Here is a 17,230-nt window from a genome sequence, read left to right as displayed (position 1 = left end):
ACAAAGACAATAATAATAAGTTCAATTTGTGAAATTTGAAATTTAATCTCGATCACATAGAATCTAGGCGAACAATCAAAATCACTGCAAATTAACATACTAAATCAACACGTCTTTAATAAAAATTATCTTAAAAATTAATACAAATTACCATTGTAAATTTAAAACCAATCTAAGCCAACTGAAATTTTAAAGCTAAAAACTTCAATAATTAAATTAAGTATTAATTTATATATTTTATATTTTAATATATATTTTATATTAATAATTATTTGGTGATTGATTTTAACGCGGATCTTAAATAATTATATTAATAATTTAATATTAGGTATAACAGGCTAAAAGCGACTTAATATAGGCTGTAGGAGCTAACACGGAGGCTGGAGCACACCATGACGGTATCCCAACGTTTCAAAAATACAGACAGATTAATATCATATTCATATTAGTTAGCTCATAACTGCGAAAGAGCAGAGAATTGAAGAAGCCGCGGAGGAAGATACAGAGGAGAGCCCACTGCATTTCTATGTTGCTATCTCCGTCCCCACCCTTCCAAATCGCAACCGCAAACTCCACTCTCGCTCTCTCACTACTATTTACTTAATGGTATTATTTTCCCTTCGTGTATTCCTAACTGCTTCTTTAGTTTTTATACACCCTTTCAATTTTCTTAATTGTTTCTTCTGTTATCATACACGCTTAATTTGATGGTAACTTAGTACTATAGGAGTACTGCTTAAAGTCGTAATTAACGGTTTCGCATAATCCATGTTGATCCTTTTGCCCTCACTCTTATTTAGCCACGTGTACACATTAGCTGATCCAGTTAGTTTTGTAAATAACCGTTTTCTTTTACTATCTGCTTTTGGAAGTTAAGTCACGGCTTCATCGTCTGCGTTGTTGTATATATCGCATGGTCTCAATTTTATTTTATGTAACTTTAATTTCATTTTCATCACTTCAATCAAAGTGAAGATTCCGATTATCATCTCTATTCTTTAATTTGCTCTTGTTCTTGTGTAATCCTCTCTCGTTTCTTACTATTCCTTTTGGAAGTTTGTAATTGCTACAAATAACAACCTAGTGCACAACAACGCATGTATTGTTTAACTAATTTTTAATATGTATTTTGTATTCCAACCTATATTCTGTATAGGTGGTTGATTTTTGGTGTACACTTAGCATGATTGATATTTTAAACGGAGGTCAAAGGATGGAATTATAGTCACCAGCCCTGTTTTTGTTTCTTGTACTCCAGGTCCAGGAACTAGACTGTATAGGATGCAGAAGATGCTGATGGAAGATATTGGTTTGGAGCAAGCATGCACTCAATTAACTTGGTTATTTTTGTCCTCCAATCCAATCAGACCCGAAACATCAATGAGGTTGATTGAGGATGCAAGAATGTCTTCCACTCCAATGGTCTTCATTCTTTCTTTTCTTTATTATCATTATCATTTTTGGCAGCATGTTACTTTTATAGTATTTTGTAGTAATGCACCCAAGTTTGATCTCAACGAAGTTCAATTGGATGACTCAGCAAGTAACTCAAGTGATAATTTAGAGACCTGCCACTCCACAGCTAGATCATTACATATTTTTGGCATATACTTTGACATTTCCCCAGGGTTCCACACAGAAGAAGCAAAACAGCAAGTCACTAAGTGATGCTTCCAAACCCCTTCAGTGGGATGATACTGTAAATTCTGTTGTGGTTAATTCCAAAAGTGTTGGAGAGGTTACTAATCCCAAATTTAATGGAAAGAATGTAGGTGAAGCAGGCCTATTTAGTAGTAAGTGTGTTTCCAGGACTAACGTAGACCCACATAAAGATCTTTGCTATTGCACAAGTGACTTGGAGAACAAGGATACTGGATCCACTTGGAAGCCATTTGTTGGTCATTTTTCTATTCTGATTTTACAGATACTATATTGGTAAACTGTGAGAATACCAAAGATAATGAAATTTCTTGTGCTTGTCAAAGTCATGGAGAAGAAAAATATGTAGATAGCAATGCTTTTTGTGAATCGTTCTGACAGCTTGAAGGATAGACAATTTGGGAGAAACAAATCTCAATGCTCCTGGCCAGAATTTAGGCACTGATGAGATGGTAGTAGAACTTCCTGAAGCGTCTATGTGCATCCAAAACAGAATGCATTAAGGTTGACAAGGAGGAGATTGTTAAGGTACAGTGTACTGATTCTTATGAACAAATTGCTTTAGAGCTTGAAGAATGCAATGATGATGACTGCTCTTCCGCATCATCAAAGCCATATGAAGTGGACAGAGCAAAGACAAATGGTTTTAGTCTTAGATTAAAACCGGGAAGGAGATTCAAGGATTTCCAGAAGGAGATACTTCCTGGCCTTGCATCTCTTTCTAGACATGAAATTCAAGAAGATATAAACATCTTGGAGGCAGTATTAAGATCAAGGGAATACCGGAAGATCAGATCCAGAATGGGTGATCACAGAAGCCAGTGTGCGCCTACAAGAAGAGTTAGGTCCAAACGCAATTCTTCATGGCGGAAATTGTTTTAGCAAGGTTCATCCAAGTGCTTGTATCATTGAAACTTGATTGTTTCTATTCTTTTATGGACATGTTAAAGTGGAATATGTCAACGATAAAAATTGTTTCTGTAGAGTTTACTTCACGAAAACTTAGAATGTTCATATTACTTAAAAACTGTTTCTCTAGAGGTTACTCGTAGTTGTTAATTTGGTTTGAATGATGATAGTTAATTAAAAATGTGGTAATTCCAAGTTCCAACTCCAAGAATTTGGTCCGGAAATTTAGTAAAGCCTATTGTTACATTTTGTTTGTTTGTTAGGATTTAGTTAAAACGTGTAATAATATTTTTTTGAAAATTTTTTAATGTATTTAATGTATTAAAAAATATAAAATATTGTTTTTATAAAAAAGTTTAATCAAATATTCTTTTATGATATTTTTACAATATATTATTACGATATGTATTAATAAGAATTTTTTTTAACATGATAGACTATTAGAGGATACCAAAATCCTAAATTACCCTTGTTTTTAATATCGGAGGTCCAAATAAAAAGTTCCTCATCTCTGGGAGAATTTCTTAAAATTCTAAGAGATACTTTTAACCAATAGTATGCTGATCCTGAAATGGATATTGTTAACAGTAACAATATGAATTAATTAATGTTACTATTGGGCCACTATAATGGCACAGTAGAGACAGCACAAAAGGACATACGACATGCATAGCTGCAACTCATAGCCAAGTTAGCCTATCTAGGAAAAGAAAGTGTGGGGTTTCTCATGATCAAGACCTTTTACATCAAACATTGGATGCTCATTTCAATTGCTTAGGAATCTAGATATCAGATATGGCGTTGAATTTTTTTTTACCAAAAGATCTTATATCATTATATCCGATCCTGCAGTGTAGAAGGAGTGGGCTCAGAATTCAAGTTGATGAGCGATGAGCCAAAGCAGAACATGTCAAGTTGATTTTTGGCAGTTGGCACCATCATTTGTTATCTTATATTTTCTCAACCACCAGCAGTGCTTCATTTTTGTGGTAGGCCCATACCCTTACAACTTTCCTTTTCATTTTTCCCCTCATTTAATCTAATTATTATGTCTAATGTAGGAATGGATATTATCGTATAGATAATATTGCGCTTCAATGTAACTTTTCATTTAAAATAATGAAAAATAACAAGAATCAAACTTATAATTTCAATTATTAAAATTTATGATATCACATTATAAGCTTTGGATAAATGTAATTTATATTTTAACACACATGTGCACTACTTCTTTATATTGATGTCCATGCAACTTGAATTTGTATGCAATATGATTCCTCACATAACAAGCAACGATGGGGAAAGCGAGTACAACAAAATCTGTGGAGTATTTACTCATTCCAAGGAAGATCTTCCCTCCAAATAAGAAACGCCTTCAGACTCCACATATATACACACACTAACACACGCATAGACCACTGTTATCTGAATTAGTAAGAAACAGACCCTCTGATGTCTCATCTACATACATGTAACATGTCTATGTCTAATATTGGTAGCGTCATTACTCATTACTTGTCCTCCAATTCATCTTCTGCTCTTTTTCCTGCCAATTCGAGTAAATCTGTTTCTTACCCCAATTCCAAATGTGCATTAACTACATCGATGTAATGGTTGGAGAAAAAAGTAGTATTATATTTTACATGTTCTCGTATATCAAGTTTAGCTGTGAATTAAATTTTAACTAACTAATAATCTTTTGTATTAGAGACAACAACAACAACAATATTATAACATGGATATGGAATATAAAGGAAGGGGCAAAATGGTCATATGGCGGGAACACAGAGCTGACTGTGGGAGGTAGCTAGTCAGAGTTGTCGAGTGTTGGACGGGCGAGAAGATCTCAACCGTACAAAAAAGGATGAATGGACCAGACTCATGCCATGTCATCAACTCCGCTTTCCTTGTACATTTTATGCATCAATAGGTCGCATAATTTTTGTTGTACCTAAGGCTAAGAGTTTTAAGTGAAAAAATATAATATTCTTTTTTAGAGGTGACTATGCCACCTTGAGGAATCTTTGATCCTTTTGTTTCTTCTCCTGTATTGGATTAGGATTATTACTTTTTTGAATTAGGATTAAGACAGTAATATACATCATCATGCATGCATGGCCTTTGATTGTTATTAATTAGGTGGTGCAGAGAATCCTTATGCAGGACTTGCAGATAAAACAAAAGAAGACAAACTCTTTTTCTTTTAAGAGATTGATGTATGTATGTATGCTGTATTCTGTACCAGTATTTGTTGCGTATCCTGCAGTGCTTTTTACTCCGTCCACGCCAGCCACACATTTTTAACTTGTTCATTATTAATTATATATAGGCATACATAATGAGTAACGACAAGGTGCTTGTTTAATCTTAGAAAAATCACTTTTTCTATACTTTTAAAATGTTTGCCTTTTTGTTTTAAGTCACTAAAATGCAGAACAAACAAATAAGGCTGGAGAAAGCGCTTCATCGACTTGCTGATCTTTTCTCAACTACGAGAAGTTGAAACACTTTCTCATACTCCTGGGAAGAAGGACGATGAAAGTACAAAATCCATTTATCTATATCCTCACTCCAAACTAGAATGTCTATAATTATAAATTTTGTTTAACATAGAAAGGGTAAAATAATAAGTGATCCTACAGAGAGGCAATAATATCTGAAATATATGGAAATGCAAGTAATGAAGGGTCCATAATATTCTTTTCAATAATATTATTATTAGGGGTATGGTCTATGGTATGCGTAGAAGGCAGATTCTTCCTACCTTTCCCCACTTTTAATGCCATGTGCCGCCTCCAGAATCCAGAAAAGGCTCTTTATGCTTTGCGCACTTCTCTCTCTGTATCTCCCTTTCTGAAAAAAAACCTACTACTTTTCTATTCTACAATGCAACAACTGAATACTAATCATAATATAAAATTTAACTAAAGTTAATGAATACAATAAATTAAAGAAAGGAGCATTGTGCTGTCACTATCTTCAATTTAAGGTATGGGATTCCAATTAGAATAGATAATAGGATGATTTTGTCATATAATTAAGGGGATGAAACTAATAATGAGAAAAAGATTAGAGAAAGGGATATTTGGGTTAATGGGAAAGGGATGAGAGATGCCCACAGAATATTACTAGGAAGATTTGAAAGCAACGTCTCTGATGCACAAAAGATTGAGATGGGGTAGCCACAGATTGTGTAGTATGTACACAGTACAAGTAGTGATGTGCAATTAACTACATACACTGCTTTCGGTACTTGAAAACACTCTAGCTGGATATATAGTGAGACTAGTACTAGTCAAAATCTTTCTAGTCTAGTGCTCATCATATAAGACAACATATTTCTTCTATAATAATTACATTTCTTAACAAATATAATTTTTCAATTACATTTGAATTGTTTTAAGCATAGCTTGAATATATATAGTGGTCTAATAGAGGAATTTGAAGCATGGCCCAAACACGAAAGAGGAAATGTAGCGTACACAGGAGGCAAGGATACATATATGAGTGATCATGCTTTGCATACATTTAATTAATTGCAATCGTACGGGCATATATAGGAAAGGGAATTGGAAAATGTGTTTCTATTGATTTTGTTCGTTGATTACTACTTGTGCATTATTATCAAAGTATATTACTCCACCGACATTTTCTTCTAAATGTGTTATGATTTATGAAGATTGAGGAGAGAAGAACAGCTTTGTTAATTTGTTTTTATTAATTATTAAAGGAAAATTCTGCATCTTAGTGTTAGTGGAGTGGACCACTAATGGGAGAAATGAGTTAAAATCACTGTCTGATGGACTATTTTCTTTAGTGCTATCAATCTCTCACCTCAACTACTAGTCACTCAACTTGCCTCTGCCTCTTTAAAATATTTAGTAATTTAATAAATTCAACATTTTATGTAATTCTTAGTCTCGTTGAACTGAATTACCAATTACCATAAAAAGGAAACAATATGACACACTGTCACTGTATTGAGGGAAAAAATTGCATATAGTACTCTTGAGATATGATTAGTTCTGTTGTGTCTATATTTTAGTAATAAGATTTCAATAAAATGTTAGCGATTTTGAAGGAAGAATATAGTGTAGATTGCTATATAATAGAGATTCAAAAATGATAGAATATATGTTTTGATGTTGGAATATTCACCAGTGTGAAGTACAGTTAACTAATGAGAGAAATATATTGAGATTCTCTCTCACTACTCCACCTACTTATAATTGCTGTCATGTTATATCAATGTCATATTTTACTCATATTAATCATGATAGTAATTACTTCTTCTAAGATATAATAAACAATGAATGGTCTCTAATTACTTCCCAATGACTAGCTGTAGCGTTGTTATAGTTGATGCGAACACAAACAAATCTCTGAGCTGAGATGCTGCACAGATAGATAATTTAAGACACAACCAATCACTTTGGTTTCTTCATTTCAGAACACATTTTCTCCCTCCTCCCTTTATAAATTATAAAGATCGCACATACTAACATAACACACACACAACACTCATTCTTTTTTCCTTCTCTCTCTCTCTCTCTACTCATTACAGAACACAATGTCGGCTTACAGAGACGAAGACCCCCGTCTTCATGGCATCAAAACTAAGATTCGTGTCGTCCCACACTTTCCCAAATCCGGTATCCAACTTCTTCTCCTCTCTTTTCTCTATTATTATTATTTGGATTTAGTTACTTTGTGTTCTAAAGACACACTTTAAGAAAATATTAATAGAAATTTTTATATATTTAAAAATGGTATTATTAAATGGTAATATTAAGACTCTTATTATGATTATGATTATTATTGTTATTATTATTTTCAGAGCCTGAAACACAGCACTCACACCAAATACCATGCACTTTTTTTTATGTTTCTGATGGACGATGGTTGAAATTCCTTTTAAGTATTGTAACTTTGTTCATGACTCTGAGGCATAGGCAGAGAGGTTCTAACTTTTCTTGGTTTGGCAGGAATAATGTTCCAAGACATCACTACTCTCTTGCTCGATCCCAAAGCCTTCAAGGACACCATCGACTTGTTCGTGGAGCGTTACAAAGGCAAAAACATTTCTGTTGTTGCAGGTAAATAATACTTGCTCTATTACCATCAGCAACATGATTTTGGAGTTCCTTTTTTCTTCTTCAGCGGTGTTTATCTTTTCTGGAGGGTGGTGGTGGTGTCACTTACAAGTGTGGATAGGTCCAAAGTGGGTGGGGTCCATGTTTGCGAGAAAGTTGGGCGGAATATGCACTGGACAGTCTTGTATATTATTTTTGGTGGGTGTCTTTATGGAATGGAAGCCACTGTGTGTTTTGTGATTATTATTATTAGTGGGTTGTGCCATTGATGGCCTCTCTTCCATGGTGCTCATCCATTACCCTACACTACACTTGTGCACTTTAGTAGTGGACCTTATAGAACCCTCTTTTTTTACTTTTTGGTCACTATCTCACTCCCCTTTCTCTCTCTGGTAAAACTTGTAGCAGCACACTACTATGTTATCTCTACCACCCTTGTATTTTATGTCTTTCTTGTCTTGTGTAACTTTTACAAGTGAAAAAGTGTCTCGAGATTCGAGATAGCAGCTATGAAATTCTAATAGTATAGTATCATCATGTATTAAATCAAAGATTTTGAGGTGATGCATGCAGACCTGTCTCATTGCACAGATTAATGTTAGAGGCCCCATTTCACATTGTCCGGTTCCTGTACAAATTTAATGGCAATCTTATACCTGAATTGCTGGTAGGGCCTTGTGTACCCGCCTTAAAGTTTCATATGGAAGATTACAAATGAACCAGACCACCATTGGACTAGGTGTTTTGTCTTTTTTGAGTCTGCATTGTGGCTTATGGTAACTATGTGACAATTGACATTCACATCTCCTCTGCCTTATAAATGCATTCATGAGCCAATTTTTTGGGGGTTCTTTAATATGATAACCTTGTTTATAGAATATTTTGTTGTTGTTTTGTGTGTTTGCACCTATGGTTACATGTTTGTACCCGTGATTCTTTTTTTAACTAGATATAACATTTGTTACATGCATTGTGCATGGATCAGAGGCAGCCTGTGGTATATATAGTATGGTCCCTCATTTTCGCAATCTAATAGATTGGTTGTATGCCATTTTTGTCTCTACTCATCCTAATGCTTGTTGAATGGCTCTTGTGTGTATTTAGTACGCAAAACGCAACGTGACAGAGATTTTTTTTTATCCCCAAAGTGAAATTATTAAATTCTTTCTTCTCTTTCTTATTCTTTTTGTTGTGTGGTTATTAATGAAAAGCAAGTTGTTAATTTCGTATGATCCTTAATTTCCTTCATGTTTAGCAAGTACTATATTTGATTCTTGTGCTCTACAACTGATAAATGGATTGTGTAGGAATTGAAGCTCGGGGTTTCATATTCGGTCCTCCCATAGCATTGGCAATAGGAGCAAAGTTTGTACCATTGAGGAAACCAAAGAAGTTACCTGGTATGGTATTATTATCTTATAACACTAGTAGTGTTTGTGGGGTGTTAAGACTCAAAAGAAGGTTGCATTATTGGTTTGATGGCAGGGAAAGTGATATCTCAAGAGTATATTCTGGAGTATGGAAGGGACTGTCTTGAGATGCATGTTGGAGCAGTTGAAGCTGGTGAACGCGCTATAGTGGTTGATGATTTGATTGCAACTGGCGGAACACTCTGTGCTGCTATGGACTTACTCGGTAATTAAGTTAATTTCAGTTTTCCTATTGAGAAACATGTCTCTATATATCTGAATATGTTTGTGTGACCCTTGTTTATAGAACGTGTGGGAGCAGAGGTAGTGGAGTGTGCCTGTGTAATAGAATTGCCAGAACTGAAGGTATGTATTTATTCAGGTGGTTTTGGTATGTCCTGCATGTAGTTAATTACTAATGATGAGTATTTGTAACTGGTAGGGGCGCGAACGGTTGAATGGGAAGCCTTTGTATGTGTTGGTGGAATACTTGGAAGTATGAGATAACACAATTGCAATGGCAATGCCTATGGCTATGGCTGCCTTTTCCCATACAAATTAATCAATATTTGTATCACCCTCTCCTCTCATCTCTTCTTCCTGCCTTACCCTTAAATAAAACTTCATAACTTTGGCTACACCCATTTTATTCTACATTTTCTTTGGTTTTTTCTGCTGTCTCTCTGTGTTTGCTGGGGAATTGGTCCGAATCAAACTAATTAATATTGGATAAGTCGCACTTCTCACTAGTTAGTAACTTGTTTTAATATGTTATATTATAACCATGATGAAAAGGATGTATGTACTTCCACGAGTTAAGTGTCAAAGTGTGAAATTAGTTGCCTATACTAAAATAGTATTAGAGATTTTAATTTTACCAATTATATTATTGAAACTAATAAAATGTTCCACGTTAATCTTTAATGTCACGATGAGTCACTTGATAAAAAAAAAATTGAGGGATCACTGAACAGTATATTTTTATTAATCTCAATAACGTAATTAGTGTGATTGGAATTTTATGCTACATTCCTTTATAAGGAGAAGGATATTGAGGCATGAACATAAAAATATAAAACTATATTTGACGAGATAAACAAAAATATTGTGTGACAAGGGTGGTTATGCTCCTCCAAATTTTTATAAAAAAATTAGTAATACTTTTTTAAAAGATAAATAAATAGTTCAATTAGTTTAAATATTTTATTATAACTTAAAGTACCTAATAAGTTTAATAAGCAACACTCTTTTTATCTTTAAGTTCAAATATAAAAAATTAGATATTTTTTATTTATTTAATTTAATATTATTTTATATTTTACTATTTATTTAATTTAATTTTTTATATTATAAAAAATAATAGAATATTCAATAAATATTAATATTATTGTATTTGTATAAATTAATAAAAAAATTTTAATAAATATTATAAATTTTAATATTTGTAATTCTAACTTCTTTACATATTTTACAGGATATATATTTAAATTTTTATATAAAATAATAATAAAAAATCAAAGAATTAATGCGTTTTTTAAGAGGAATGCTAATATTTAAGAAGGAGAACATATAACTTTTACAATATCAACACATGTAGATAGTTTTTCTACTTTAATGAATCACAAAGAAAGTGAGATATAAACTTCAAAAGTTTAAAAAATTACATCTGATGAGTTTGACCCTAATTTTACCATGAAAAACAGCTTTAAATTTGACAATATCACCCAAACTAGAGAGATGAGGTTAGACGAGCTTATCTTAAATAGGTCCATATCAAAAGTATCTTGACTGACAATTATCCTCTATCTTTTTGTTTCAAGTTCCGCCACTGGTGTCATAGAATATTGAATTAGCTAAATAGAGATACAACTTATTTTTTTCATTTTTCTTTTATTATAGTTATCAAATTTTTATAATTATATTTTTATCATTTGATTTTGTATTCTAAATTTTGTGTGATAAAAACATAAGATAAATTATATTTATTATTTATTCTATTTTATATTTAGTTTATCATTAAATAAAATACAAAAATATTAATTTTTGTATTTTTATTTTTTATGTCTTATTTTTAATATTTTATATCATTATTTTTAAAATATTAATTTCTGTATTTTTATCTTTTATGTTATATTCTGTTCTTGTTTTGAAAGTCAATGCCTTAAAGACTATTTTATGCACGTAGCCAATTTGAGTGGCTATTTTGGGGTTTGACAAAAAGTTATTAATTAAACTCTTATTTTTTCTTGAGGCTGGACAAATATTTTATATTTTTACTTTTGTTTTTGAAAAGAGATTATGGGCCCCCAAAAGGCCCACCCAGAATGATAGATTTATCGGCCCAAGGAGTACTGCACCGAGGCCCTAAAGATTCTTGTTCATTGTACAAGTAATAACGGTTCTAAAAAACAAGACAAGAAAACAGAGATATCTTGTCGGACCTCGTTAAAGACTGGCATTATTATATAATAATATAATACCAATAATTAAGATGTCAGGGGCCTAGTTTCACCGTTTAATTATACGTAGAGTTAAACTTTAAAAGAAAAGTATAGGATAGTAACATATTATCTGCCAACTTATTACTAATAATAATTAATTATTATATTTTAAACACATATATAAAGAGATACATCTAAAAAATATATCTATAAAGATATTTTTATTAAACACAGTTATAAAAAAGATATTTTTATTAGACACATCCACAAAGACACTTCCATTAAACACAATTATAAATAAAAATTGGCAGAAATTGATAGAAATGCTGTTGGTAACGTAGCAGGACCGAACCTTAAATTAGTTTTTGAGATTTTACGAATTGCACTTATTTAGGTTTTGATTTACTAATTCCATTATGTACGTTTTTAAAATTGTAAAAAATATATTTAATTAGTCTTTCACTTCATTTTCGGCCATAATCTTACCGCCGCCAAATGCAGGCTTTCATACTTACTGTAGGCATTTATATACGCTTCTGCGTCGTTTAATTTTTCCTCTTATGCTTACTCTGTATTTTTTAATACCCATACACACTATTCTAGCATCTTTGTCTATAACATTATAGGCTCTCTCTTCCTCCAATCTCCTTTTTAGCCGGTAGAGCTGTCGAATCGGTTTTTTTTTATGACACCGTCGATCTTCCAAAGCTTTCTGAAACTAAGCCGGAGTCATCTCAATCGGGCTCTAATTCCTCATCAGCAAATGTTGTGGCGTCGAACTCAAACATGGTGGTGCGATTGTCGAGTTAGAAATTACTGGAGGAGAAGGTCTGGGAGGCGTCGCCACGAATCGTGAAGATGGTGCCCTATGAAGCACGATTGACGTTGAGAAGAGTATAGAAAGGATACGGATAGATGTTGAAAGCGAAGGCAAATTTCGACGGGATTAGAGCCCAAGAACAGTGAAAGCAAGTTCGAGCATGGTATTCATTTTTCACGTCATTATTGGCGACATAGTTAAATAACTGAAAATGAGATGAAGGATTAACTAGATACATTTTTTACAATCTTAAGAATGTAGATCAATTGATAAGTCAAGTATTAAATTAATATATTTCGTGAATCTGAGTAACTATTTTGAGATTTAACTCGTTATACATAATTTTATAATATGAGAAAATTTTTAACTATACATATTCAAAGTCCGTTATGATTGAGTATCTTTTTATTTTAATAGTAAATTTTTCTATAAAAATGTCCAAGTTATGTTGACATCTTTATTTCTTTGTGTTGTATTATTAAGAGTGGGTAGGATAAACTAAAATGAAAATAACGAAAATTATTCGAATATGAACTCACAGATTATCATTGTGCTTATGATTTATCAAAGTTATTTGTTGAGTTGTGTTATTCTGGATTTGCTGACTCAGTAAAAGGATAAGCCTTTAGACGCATAAATAATACTTTTTGAAAAGTCAAATACTTCAACCGCTCGTATCAATTTCTAATACGAAGACAAAAGTGTGTGTATCTTATCTATGTTGTCTAATGATATTGGAGTAATAATAGAAGTTAATATACAATAACTTTTTCGTCCAATTATATCATATGATGTGCATGATTCTCTGCTAGGCATTATCCAATAAATTTTGGTGAGGCTCACTAATACATTTGAAAGAAAACAAAATACAAAATGCTAAATGAGTACAAATTCAACAAGATTTAATTCTAAAGCAAACTATTCATCATTTTTTTTCTATTTTCTCTTTCCCACATGCTTTATATATACACAGAAACTATGGTTACAAGCCTACGTACATGGCAAACAATAATGCTAGCACTTAAATTTAACTTGAAGATATTTTTGTTTTTAGCATAATAATACAAGCACCAGCAGTTATTGGAGAAAAAAAAGAAAAAGAAAAAAGAAGGCAGTTGAATTTGGAGAGAAAGTTCCGTGCGTTGTGATGATATATATTAATTCCTATTAATTAATGGAAGTTACCAACGTTTTCTTGTTCTTCCAATTCGATACCAACCTCAGCAAATCTTTTCTCTTTGTAAACGTACCACTTAGCAGCAACAAAATAAATGACGACATTGATAGCACTCAACAAAGCCAAAAGCCAATAAAAATCATAGAGCTTTCCTTGGTTGAGGTTATCGGCAAGCCATGGTTTTCCATGCGCCGTCAATTTATTCACTATGGAGACCAACAAGGAGCTAAAGAAGAATCCTAACGCCAACGTGCTCAAGAACAAACCAGTGCTCATTGTTTTCATCCCTTTCGGACACTCTCTCAGGAAGAAATCAAGTTGTCCCATGTACATGAACGCTTCTCCCACACCCACCAAGAAGAACTGCGGAACTAGCCAGAACACAGTCATTGGGATCTTGCTATGGGGAGTGTGCACCAGTCCATGTGATCTTGCTTCTTTCAACCGCTTAATTTCTATTGCGGCTGCTGCCACCATGGACAACACCGAAAACACTAAGCCCGTGCCCACGCGCTGCAAGGGGCTGAGCCCGTGCGGGTTCATGAGGAGTTTCTTGGCCACCGGAGCCACGAAGCGGTCGTAGAAGGGGACGGTTAGGAGGATGGTTCCGATTAGGAAGACGGTCATGGATGCCGGAGGGATTTTGAAGGTTTTTCCTATGTGGCAGTCCATGGTGACCGCTTGTGAGACCGAGAATGTTGTCATTTGTGCGTGGATGCACCAAAACATGATTGTCGTTGCCCATATCGGAAGCATTCTTAAAACCAATTTCACTTCTTCTACGTCCGTTAAGGTTGTTAGATACCATTTATTGTTCTTCATCGCTTCTGTTCCACTTGAATCCTTCATTGCAGCCTTGTCTAAGAACCTGCTCCGTCAACATAATTCAATTAAATAACAATCTATATCCAGCTAGCTTACCTATTTCTTTCCCATGCATGCACAATATATTATATTCTTGTATTATCTGGACTTCCAAATAATATATAATTTACACGAATATTTAATTATTGGTTATTGGTTTAGGATACAAGTATATAGCCTTCTTGTCCGTGAGAGAGGCAGCAATGGGAGGTTATTGTTGCATGCTCGTGAACATCTCTAGAGATTAAAGCTACCCTGCCCCTCGTGAGTTGCATAACCAAACTATAATAATTAATTTTACTTTAAATATACACTATTATATACTATTATAAATTAAACATTAAAAGTAAATAAATTATAACTCAAATGATATAGTCTTTCCATACTAATAACTGACTTTAGTAATTAATTTTAGTGTACATATAACATTACTCATAAATTAAACATCAAGAGAAAACTAAGGTGTACATTCCTCCTTATTACTCTTCAAATTAAGTTTTTCATTAGCGAAACGTTGTGTCTCTCCACACACCACAAAGTCCGATCTTCACAGTGGATAGAAATTCAAGTACAGTACTATGTAAAATTAATAGTTAAAAGTGATTAGATAAAAATTTAGTCAAATCAATTAAATTATTTAACAATTTTGTTATCAACTTTACGTGAAGTTGACTGCACCTAAATTTTCACCTAATCAATTGTATATAAAATAAAAAATTATACGTTTATTTGAAAAATGTGTCTTTAATTTGTTTAAAAAATAAAATATATATTAAAATAAATTAAATAATATTTATATTTATACATAAATATATTAATAATTAATTTTAATAACTGATTTTAATATATAAATAATATTTTTATATAAAATATATACATAATTGAATAAAAATAAGTTTTTGTACATCTGTCTTGTATAATTTTTTTATAGAATAAAAGACAATTTTTTTCTCATTTCTTATTATATATTCTTTAAAAAGAAAAAGAAAGAGAGCGGGAAAACTATATATATTACCGGAACTGGTTGGAGTGCGGCAACCTTTGTTTGTTGGATTGGAGTCCGTCAGCAGCTATGTAATCCTCGTGAAAGAAGAAAGAAGAATCAGAAGGAGGTTGCAAGTGCCTCTTTCTCCAAGCAGCCACAAACACCACCGCAATCTGAGTCAATGGGCTACCCACCGGTTTCTTGTAACGGTACTTCTTAGTGCCTGACAGAAACACAGTAAGAGCAACCAGAATGGCGACGGCGCATATTCCATAACCCCAAACCCTTCCCTGATTGTCCTGAATGTACACAAGAACAGTCACGGCCGCCAAAGACCCTGTGCTCACGAAGAAGTAGAACCAATTGAAGAATTTAAGCATTTGCTTTCTCTCTTTTTCGTCAGTATCGTCGAACTGGTCTGAACCAAACCCGGATACGCTTGATTTGAGGCCTCCGGTGCCAAGCGCCGTCATGTAAAGTGCTAAGTATAACACCGTTAACTGTTTGCTGGTGGCTCTTTCGCAAGGTCCCCCACTGTCTCCTGTGCATTTTGGAGGGTGTAAGCTTGGTATTTTCGTCGACATAGCCAAGATCGCCACCCCCTGTTTATTTATTATTTCTTTATTAGACATCAGTGTATAATAATTAATTAACTAAGGAGTTTAAAATTAATTAAGGTAAAAACTCAGGTGCAGTCGAGTTCACGTGAAATTAATATCTGAGTTAATTAGATGATTTAACTATATTTTTATTTAACAACTCTCAGATATCAATTTTACTTAAAGTCGATTTTACTTAAATTTTTACAGTTAATTAAATAGATCTATGCTGGCTGGATATGTTTTATGTCCATCTTTATTGAACATATCGAAACAAGAAACAAATTAAACATACATGTATGAAAAAGTTAGAAACATATATATTACCGTTGCTTGAACAGCAGCGAAGATGGCAATGGTGCGGTATCTGCCAATCATCAAAGTGAAAGAAGGAAATGAAGAATGAAACTTGAAAGAAAGAAAGAAAGTAAAAGGGATGGGAGGATATAATCTATCTATATATAGTACCTTCCGAGAAAGGTGTCAGCAAGAAAGCCACCGAGCAAACAAAGCATGAATGAGGTGCCCAAGAAGTTAGTGACAACGTTGGCAGATTCAGCATTGCCCAAGTGCATGGTACCGGTCAAGTACGTCACCAAATTCACCGCAATACCCAGTGTCGTCATCCTCTCCATCACTTCTCCTCCTGTTATTATTACATATATAATCAATAAGACTAGCTAGAAGAAGAAGAGATATATATATAGATATCATGATGATGAGTTGATTAATGAAGAAGTGACCTAGAATCATGGCGGAGGCAGACCAGCCACCGGTCTTGGACCGCTCTGCCGGAGCACCCTTGTAGTTGGTGGCATCTGGGATTGTTTTCTCTTGTGTTGTGGGGAGAGCACTCATTATGCTACAAATTAAATTAATGGAAGATCAGATCAGATAGTGAAGCTTCTATGGGAGAAGTAAGGGGTGCTATGCCTCAGGATCCACCGGGCTCACCCCTTTATATACAACAAGGAAAGGGCCATAATGGAACAGTAGTATTATTCTTTTTATTATTATTATTATTGAATTTATGTTCCACCACCCTGCGCTTTAATTAACCCTACCTTACTTCTAGTTAATAATGATGACTGCCCATATAAATTTGTGAAAATGATAGTAATAATTTGATATAAGTATTAGTGCAATTGTTTTTATGTAATTTTAATATTTGAGTACTATTAGATAATAATTTAATTAAATATATTAAATTATTTAATGTTTTTTAATTATTTAAATTTATATAAAAATAACGTAAGTCTCTATCTTTAATATAT

At 33.2% G+C, this 17,230-nt stretch overlaps 2 protein-coding genes and 1 long non-coding RNA gene across 4 annotated transcripts; 2 read left to right on the top strand and 1 right to left on the bottom strand.

Moving 5' to 3' along the window:
- The first annotated feature begins 351 nt into the window (after window positions 1-351).
- Window positions 352-2,686, top strand: LOC112749605 (uncharacterized). Its single transcript, XR_003175130.2, has 2 exons — window positions 352-606; window positions 1,259-2,686. It is a non-coding gene; the product is annotated as an uncharacterized lncRNA (long non-coding RNA).
- A 3,787-nt stretch (window positions 2,687-6,473) lies between these two features.
- On the top strand, window positions 6,474-9,803 carry LOC112749604 (adenine phosphoribosyltransferase 3). 2 transcript variants are annotated; one of them, XM_025797898.3, is made up of 6 exons: window positions 6,474-7,220; window positions 7,554-7,664; window positions 8,969-9,061; window positions 9,147-9,296; window positions 9,378-9,436; window positions 9,513-9,803. In XM_025797898.3, exons 1-6 carry the CDS (start codon window positions 7,139-7,141, stop codon window positions 9,570-9,572), a joined length of 555 nt encoding a protein of 184 aa, XP_025653683.1. In that variant the 5' UTR covers window positions 6,474-7,138; the 3' UTR covers window positions 9,573-9,803. The 2 variants fall into 2 exon arrangements, with proteins under 2 accessions (XP_025653683.1, XP_072074744.1); XM_072218643.1 differs by having other exon boundaries at window positions 6,713-7,220; window positions 8,978-9,061.
- A 3,429-nt stretch (window positions 9,804-13,232) lies between these two features.
- LOC112749603 (protein NRT1/ PTR FAMILY 6.3) lies at window positions 13,233-16,929 on the bottom strand. The gene is made up of 5 exons (XM_025797897.3): window positions 16,700-16,929; window positions 16,425-16,602; window positions 16,284-16,323; window positions 15,388-15,959; window positions 13,233-14,376 (listed from the first exon to the last, which is right to left on the bottom strand). The coding sequence occupies exons 1-5, from the start codon at window positions 16,812-16,814 to the stop codon at window positions 13,503-13,505; spliced, it is 1,779 nt and encodes a 592-aa protein (XP_025653682.1). The 5' UTR covers window positions 16,815-16,929; the 3' UTR covers window positions 13,233-13,502.
- Window positions 16,930-17,230: the final 301 nt, after the last annotated feature.

The sequence above is a fragment of the Arachis hypogaea genome, chromosome 15 (assembly GCF_003086295.3).
Source record: "Arachis hypogaea cultivar Tifrunner chromosome 15, arahy.Tifrunner.gnm2.J5K5, whole genome shotgun sequence".
Lineage (NCBI taxonomy): Eukaryota > Viridiplantae > Streptophyta > Magnoliopsida > Fabales > Fabaceae > Arachis > Arachis hypogaea.
This window is presented reverse-complemented; position numbering and strand designations above follow the sequence as displayed.